This window comes from Mustelus asterias, chromosome 22 (assembly GCF_964213995.1).
Source record: "Mustelus asterias chromosome 22, sMusAst1.hap1.1, whole genome shotgun sequence".
Lineage (NCBI taxonomy): Eukaryota > Metazoa > Chordata > Chondrichthyes > Carcharhiniformes > Triakidae > Mustelus > Mustelus asterias.
The window spans coordinates 55,927,170-55,935,564 of NC_135822.1; the positions used below are offsets into that span (position 1 = coordinate 55,927,170).

Below are 8,395 nucleotides of genomic sequence, written 5' to 3' on the forward strand. Positions count from 1 at the left end.
CATGCTAAATTGCCCCTTTAGCGTCAGGGGGACTAGCCAGGGTAAATGCGTGAGGTTATGGGGATATGGCCTGGGTGGGATTGTGGTTGGTGCAGACCCGATGGGCTGAATGGCCTCCTTCCGCACTGTAAGGATTCTAAGACCTATCTCCACATCATATTAGATAGTGAAGGGGCTGAATGGCTGACCCTGTCCCCAGTCCTGTTTTTGGGATCCTGTTTGGGGGGGAAGGGGGGGGATTTATTGCTGCGTAATCTGACACTGTTGCCAGTAAATTCTTCTCCTAGTCATTCAGAGAAGGAGGGTGGTGGGACGGGGGGTTGTGGGGGGGGGGGGGGGGGGGGGGGGGGGGAGAGAGAGGGCAGAGGAGGAGGGAGGGGGAGAGAGGCTAGTCCTTTTGAATAAAATTCACTGGGGGATTTTACCTCCTGCACTAATGCGACAGGACGTACAAGGCTGGCGGAGCTTGTGGCTACTCCTCCCACAGTCCCCACCACGTCACTGCTAGGGGAGGGGTGTTTTCCCCATGCAGTGACGACACGCCTCCTTATTTGGACAGGACGTGAAGGCCCTAATAAGGTCGTCCCAGGCTGGCTAGTTCCGTCTTCTGGATAATATAAAATGCCAAGAGGCACTCCTCTCTCACACAAACTAAAAAGACTGAGTTGGATTTAATCCCCCGACTGCTCCATCTCCTCCTGCCAGTAAATGTAAGTATAGACTCCAACTTAACGTGCGCACACTGACTAAAGTCAAGTGCAAACGTGCATCTTTCTCGCTGTCCCTTTTGTAACCCGGAATATTACAAAAGAGACCTGGTTCGAAAAATTAGTGTTTTCGGTCGTGGAATGGATATTAAATCCAAGATCAACTCTTTCATTCAAAGAAAAAAATGTTTAAAAATTAACTTAATTTGATCGTACAGGGATCAAATTGAAATCTAAATCTGGGTATTTTAAATAATGATCCATGAAGCTGTCTTTAATTGTAACTGGTACTTTAATTTCAATTTAATTTTAAAAAGTTTTATTTGTTACTTTATTTAAATTAACTTTTAATCGAGCAGGAATTAAATTGGAATCTAAATGGTCTATGATTTTTATAATATTCATTAAATTTATCGTCAATTGTAACGAGCTTTAGCTGTAATTTAATTTAATTTGATTCAACTTTATCACTGCTGCCTCACAGTGCCAGGGACCCGGGTTCGATTCCCAGCCTCGGGTGACTGTCTGTGTCGGAGCTGTACCCCGTGTCTGCGTGGGTTTCTTCCAGGTGCTCCGGTTTCCTCCCACAGCCCGAACGACATGCTAGTTAGGTGGATTGGCCATGCTAAATTGCCCCTTAGTGTCCAAAGATGTGCAGGTTAGGTGGATTGGCCATGTTAGATTGCCCCCTAGTGTCCAAAGATGTGCAGGTTAGGTGGATTGGCCATGCTAAATTGCACATAGCGTCCAAAGATGTGCAGGTTAGGTGGATTGGCCATGTTAAATTGCCCCTTAGTGTCCAAAGATGTGCAGGTTAGGTGGATTGGCCATGCTAAATTGCCCCCTAGTGTCCAACGATGTGCAGGTTAGGTGGATTGGCCTTGCTAAATTGCCCCTTAGTGTCCAAAGATGTGCAGGTTAGGTGGATTGGCCATGTTAAATTGCCCCCTAGTGTCCAAAGATGTGTAGGTTAGGTGGATTGGACAAGCTTAATTGCTCCTTAGTGTCCAAAGATGTGCAGGTTAGGTGGATTGGCCGTGCTAAATTGCCCCTTAATGTCCAAAGATGTGCAGGTTAGGTGGATTGGCCGTGCTAAATTGCCCCTTAGTGTCCAAAGATGTGTAGGTTAGGGGGATTGGCCGTGCTAAATTGCCCCTTAGTGTCCAAAGATGTGTAGGTTAGATGGATTGGCCTTGCTAAATTGCCCCTTAGTGTCCAAAGATGTGCAGGTTAGGTGGATTGGCCATGTTAAATTGCCCCCTAGTGTCCAAAGATGTGCAGGTTAGGTGGATTGGCCATGCTAAATTGCCCCTTAATGTCCAAAGATGTGCAGGTTAGGTGGATTGGCCGTGCTAAATTGCCCCTTAATGTCCAAAGATGTGCAGGTTAGGTGGATTGGCCATGCTAAATTGCCCCTTAGTGTCCAAAGATGTGCAGGTTAGGTGGATTGGCCGTGCTAAATTGCCCCTTAGTGTCCAAAGATGTGCAGGTTAGGTGGATTGGCCATGGTAAATTGCCCCTTAGTGTCCAAAGATTCCCGTGGCGGGCAGGAGGAGAAAATGTTTTATTTCTTCATGTACAGAAAGTTAACTTGAAAATAATTGTCGGAAATGAGATTGTTGTGCTGACGAATGCCGCTATTTCTTTGTTGTTGTTTAGCAATAACGGTTCTTGTCCATTCGGAGAGGGGAATTGTCACAGGAGAGAAGGAAACAGGAAATTTTTATCCATCGGTTGCTGCCAGTTTTGCCCCCAACCCCCACGCCCGCCCACACGCCGATCGCAATATGGTGACGACAGAATCACTGGAGGTGGACTGCTACCACTTGGTTAAGCTACTGGTGGAGGAAGCGGGGAACATCCTTCTGCTGGATTGCCGTTCCTTCCTAAGTTTCAACGCCTCCCACATCCGGGGGTCCCGCAACGTGTACTGCAACACCATCGTGAAGCGACGCTCAAAGGGGGCCATCGCCCTGGACTGCATCCTGCCCGAGGAGGGCCTCCGAGCCGCCCTGAGCTGCGGCCACTACCGCAGGGTGCTGGTCTTGGACGAGAGGAGCCCGTGTTTGGCCGCACTCAGCCGGGACAACACAGCCAGGATGGTTCTGAACACCCTCAGCACTGAGCTGGACACCGGCAGAGTTCAGTTCTGCTTCCTAAAGGGTAAGGCACACCCCTGAACACAAAGAACAAAGAGCAGGACAGGAACAGGCCCTTCGGCCCTCCAAGCCTGCGCCGATCATGATGCCTAAACTAAAACCGTTTGCCCTTACGGAGCCCGTATCCTTCCATTCCCATCCTATTCATGTATTCGTCTAGTTGCCCCTTAAATGCCGCTATCGTACCCGCTCCCACCCCCTCCCCGGGCAGCGCGTTCCAGACATTCACCACCCTCTGAGTAAAAAACTTACCTCGCACATCTCCTCTAAACTTTCCCCACGCACCTTAACCCCATGTCCCCGAGTACTTGACTTTTTTACCCTAGGAAAGAACATCTGACTATCCACTCTGTCCATGCCCCTCATAATCTTGTAGACTTCTATCAGGTCTCCCCTCAACCTCCATCGTTCCAGTGAGAACAAACCAAGTTTCTCCAACCTCTCCTCATAGCTAATGCCCTCCAGGTATTAAGTTTAATTCAATCAGACAGGAATCAAATTCCAATATAAATGGTCTGCGTTTTTATAATATTATTCCTAAAATTACATTTAATTCTAACTGGATTTAATTGTACTTAATTTAGTTTAACTTTAATTACAATTTAATTTAATTAACTGTAATTGTAATTGGAGTTCTATTTGTAGCTTAATTTAATTTATACGTTTTTATAGGTTTATTTATTAGTGTCACAAGTCAGCTTACATTAACACTGCAATGAAGTTACTGTGAAATTCCCCTAGCCGCCACACTCCTGTTCGGGTTACACTGAGGGAGAATTTAGCACCGAACCAGCACGTCTTTTGGACTGTGAGACGGCACGGTGGCACAGTGGGTTAGCACTGCTGCCTCACAGCGCCAGGGATCCGGGTTCGATTCCCAACCTTGGGTCACTGTCTGTGCGGAGTCTGCACATTCTCCCCGTGTCTGCGTGGGTTTCCTCCGGGTGCTCCGGTTTCCTCCCACAGTCCGAAAGGCGTGCCGGTTAGGTGCTAAATTCTCCCGGAGTGTGGCGACTAGGGGATTTTCACAGTAACTTCATTGCAGTGTTAATGTAAGCCGACTTGTGACACTCACAAAATAAAAAAAAGCTTTAATGGCAATTTAATTTATAAGTTTATTTATTTGTGTCACAATAAGGCTTACATTAACACTGGCCGCTATCGCACCTACTCACTGGCTCATCCCCAGACTTAATCTAGAATAATCCCAGCGAGATCTGCTTACGGTGGATAAACCTTTGGAGAGAGCGCTGTCTCCCTGCCCTCCTGCTGTGCCAGGCGTGTTATTGATGTTGCCACCTTGTGGAATTCTATTTTCTAACCCCCTCTCTCTCTCTTTCTCTCTACAGGAGGCTACGAGACCTTCCACTCACTATTCCCCGAGATGTGTACCGAGGATCTCAGCTGCTGCCCGCAGAGGGGCGCCATGCCCACTTTGGTAGCCAGGGGCACCCCATTATACGATCAGGTGAGTCCCCCCCCCCACTCTCCCCAGGGAGGGAGTCAGAGGGCAAGGGAAAGTTGGCCATTATTCATGGGGGTGAAGGAATGGGGGCCGGGGTAAGCAGGAAAGCACAGAAGGATGCCACTCAGCCCGCGGAGAGCCCAACCACTCCCGCTAAAGGTCAATTGCCCACTAAGCGGGTCGGCGAAACGTCGAGACTAGTTGCGGAAAATCGTTTTTGTTTTTTGGCGACATTTCTCATCGAACCACGGCTCCAGTGTCGGCCTTCCCTCATTTAACGTGTTGGGCCATCACCCTAATCGGTGCGGCTTTGATTTAACTCTGTTCCTTTGGGCCCCAACCCCCTTGGTAAATTTGGTGGCCATTTTAAGGAGGGAAAGGTTGATGGTTTGCGTTGGACTGGTGGCCATTTTAAGAAGGGAAAAGTTGATGGTTTGCATTGTACAGGTGGCCATTTTAAGAAGGGAAATGTTGATGCTTTATGTTGTACTGGCGACCATGTTAAGGAGGGAAAGGTTGATAGTTTGGGTTGTACTGGCGGCCATTTTAAGAAGGGAATGTTTGATGGTTTGCATTGTACAGGCGGCCATTTTAAGAAGGGAAAGGTTGATGGTTTGCATTGTACAGGTGGCCATTTTAAGAAGGGAAAGGTTGATGGTTTGCATTGTACTGGTGGCCATTTTAAGAAGGGAAAGGTTGATGGTTTGCATTGTACAGGCGGCCATTTTAAGAAGGGAAAGGTTGATGCTTTGTGTTGTTCTAATGTGGTGTTCTGTTTCTTTGCAGGGCGGACCTGTGGAGATCCTGCCTTTCCTCTACCTGGGCAGCGCCTATCACTCCTCCCGGAAGGAGACCCTGCAGTCACTGGGGATCACGGCCCTCCTCAACGTCTCTTCCAACTGCCCCAACTACTTCGAAGGGGTCTTCGAGTACAAATGCATCCCGGTGGAGGACAGCCACATGGCTGACATCAGTGCCTGGTTCTGCCAAGCTATTGACTTCATTGGTGAGTTGCGAGGTGCTTTCTAGCTCCTTTCGCCCTCAGGCCTGGCCCGGGGGGCGGTGGGGGGTTCGAATCCTGAGAGTTTCCACAAGAATTGAGCGCAACTAACCAATGAGTAATTTCTGCCCGTCACTGAGCTTCCCCCAGGAGGCAATCGATGAGGCAATCCCTCACCCTCTGCCCCTCAAATGTCTTGTCCAAGTGCAAGTCTGACGTCCCCTCCTCACAGAGAGGTTCACAGCACAGAGAGAGGCCCTTCGACCCATCATGTCTGGGCCGCCCATCAAGCCACCCTATTCATTAGAATCTCGTCCCCCAGCACTTGCCCCGTACCCTTTAATTCAGCGCGGCCAACGCGTCTAACCAGCGCGTCTTTCGGACTGTGGGAGGAAACCGGAGCACCCGGAGGAAACCCACGCAGACACGGGGAGAACGTGCAGACTCCACACAGTGACCCAAGCCGGGAATCGAACCCGGGTCCCTGGAGCTGTGAGGCAGCAGTGCTAACCCACTGGGCCACCGTGCCGCCCCTGGTCACCAGTGCTGAGATAGACCTGCAAATGGCGATTTTATGAAATGGATTTAAATTCCCTTATGTGGGGTTCGAACCCGTCCCAGAATCTGGGTGCCAGTCCAACGACATTACCACTGCCCCAGCGGCTCCCCCGTTGCCTTGGGTGAGAATGATGCTCAAATTGGAACCTTCTCGGTGTACTAATGGTGATTTTCCTCCTTGCGTCTGTTCCAGATTCCGTGAAGAACAATGGAGGACGGGTGTTGGTACACTGCCAGGCTGGCATCTCCAGGTCAGCCACCATCTGCCTGGCCTACCTGATCCGGACCCAGCGCGTGTGCCTGGATGAGGCCTTCGACTTTGTCAAGCAGCGCCGCGGCGTGATCTCACCCAATTTTGGCTTCATGGGGCAACTCTTGCAGTTCGAGACGGAGGTCCTCTGTCGCTAAGGCGGCTGGCCTGGCTTTGCCTGTCCGGCGAAGAGGACTGCGAGTCGTCACTCCTCCCAGCTGGTTCCCCTCCCCCCCCGCCTCCGAACGGGCACCGACAGTTGAGAAAATGGCGTGACACTCTGCCCGGTTTCGTAAGCCCGTCCGATGGGCTTAATACGGTGCCAACTTTTACCACCCGCGAGGAAAATAAATAATGCGGAGGATCCCGTCCGCCATCTTGGTGTTACGGGAGCTTTCGGTGGTGTCCAAGAGTCGTAGACTCTTCCCTGCGTCAATCCCAACACGTTCACATCTCTGATGAAAACTGGCGGCACAATTCTTCGACTGGCATGTGGGGTCGGCCGCCTCTAGGACAACAAGACCCCATGGATCAACATCTGTCCTCGCGTCTGATTTTTTTGAGTCAAACGCAGTCCTCGCCACACCTCGGTTGTCCCTCCTTTCCGGTTTTGGGGAAGACGGTTTCCCCCCCCCCGGGATCCATCCCCAGTAGGATATCCTGGAGATTACCTCTCCTCGGATGCCTGGAGTCTGACGATCGTTCCTCCTCAGACTCCGTGAGGCCCCGGCTGCTCTCCTCAAGGGTCAACGCTGCCACCATGTGAGACTCAGGTGGGGGCAGCGCCGCCCGCCCTCCTGCACTGACTGCGTCCGAGAGGACGGTTCCTGAGCAAGGGAGAGACCACCTCAGGCTAAAGTCGTCCAAGCGATTAGAATCACTCGTGCTCTTCCTGAGTCAGCCTCCTCTCGAAATGCAACTCATAAATGTGACTTGATCTCTGTTGTAAGAGAACCACTTGCTAATTTCCTTTGAAAGGAAAGTACTTTATATCTATATATATATATATCGACGCAAATACACATTTAGTATTTGTCAGAAGGTGCTAAGTAAATATTTCTGAGATTCATTATTTATTCTATTGTCAAATAAAAGATTTCAAAAATTTGTAATACTTATGTTTCCTTTTCTTGTGTTTGACTCACAGCTCTTCAATTTGACTTGATTTATTATTGTCACATGTATTAACATACAGTGAAAAGTATTGTTTCTTGCGCATTATACAGACAAAGCATACCGTTCATAGAGTACATAGGGGAGAAGGAAAGGAGAGAGTGCAGAATGCAGTGTTACAATCATAGCTAGGGTGTAGAGAAAGATCAGCTTAATATATTTTGATTTGATTTATTATTGTCACATGTATTGGGATGCAGTGAAAAGTATTGTTTCTTGTAAACTATGCAGACAAAACATACCGTTCATAGAGTACATAGGGGAGAAGGAAAGGAGAGAGTGCAGAATGTAGTGTTACAGTCATAGCTAGGGTGGAGAGAAAGATCAGCTTAATGCAAAGTAGGTCCATTCAAAAGTCTGATGGCAGCAGGGAAGAAGCTGTTCTTGAGTCGGTTGGTACGTGACCTCAGGATTTTGTATGTTTTTCCCAACAGAAGAAGGTGGAAGAGGGAATGTCCGGGGTGCGTGGGGTCCTTGATTATGCTGGCTGCTTTTCCCGAGGCAGCGGGAAGTGTAAACAGAGTCAATGGATGGGAGGCTGGTTTGCGTGATTCACGACCTTTTGTAGTTCCTTGCGGTCTTGGGCAGAGCAGGAGCCATACCAAGCTGTGATACAACCAGAAAGAATGCTTTCTATGGCGCATCTGTAAAAGTTGGTGTGAGTCGTAGCTGACATGCCAAATTTCCTTAGTCTTTGGAGAAAGTTGGTGGGCTTTCTTAACTATAGTGTCGGCATGGGAGGGGCCAGGACAGGTTGTTGGTGATCTGGACACCCAGAAATGTGAAGCTCTCGACCCTTTCTACTTCGTCCCCGTTGATGTAGACAGGGGCATGTTCTACTTTACGCTTCCTGAAGTCGATGACAATCTCCTTCGTTTTGTTGACATTGAGGGAGAGATTATTGTTGCCGCACCAGTTCACCAGATTCTCTATCTCATTCCTGTACTCTGTCTCGTCATTGTTTGAGATCCGACCCACTATGGTGGTGTCATCAGCAAATTTGTAAATCGAATTGGAGGGGAATTTGGCCGCACAGTAATAGGCCTACAAAGAGTATAGTAGGGGGCTGAGAACACAGCCCTG

General features: G+C 49.2%; 1 protein-coding gene across 1 annotated transcript; it reads left to right on the forward strand.

Moving 5' to 3' along the window:
* Positions 1-615: 615 nt before the first annotated feature.
* On the forward strand, positions 616-7,249 carry LOC144510061 (dual specificity protein phosphatase 1-A-like). The gene is made up of 5 exons (XM_078239290.1): positions 616-710; positions 2,367-2,870; positions 4,216-4,334; positions 5,118-5,337; positions 6,083-7,249. The coding sequence occupies exons 2-5, from the start codon at positions 2,495-2,497 to the stop codon at positions 6,295-6,297; spliced, it is 930 nt and encodes a 309-aa protein (XP_078095416.1). The 5' UTR covers positions 616-710; positions 2,367-2,494; the 3' UTR covers positions 6,298-7,249.
* Positions 7,250-8,395: the final 1,146 nt, after the last annotated feature.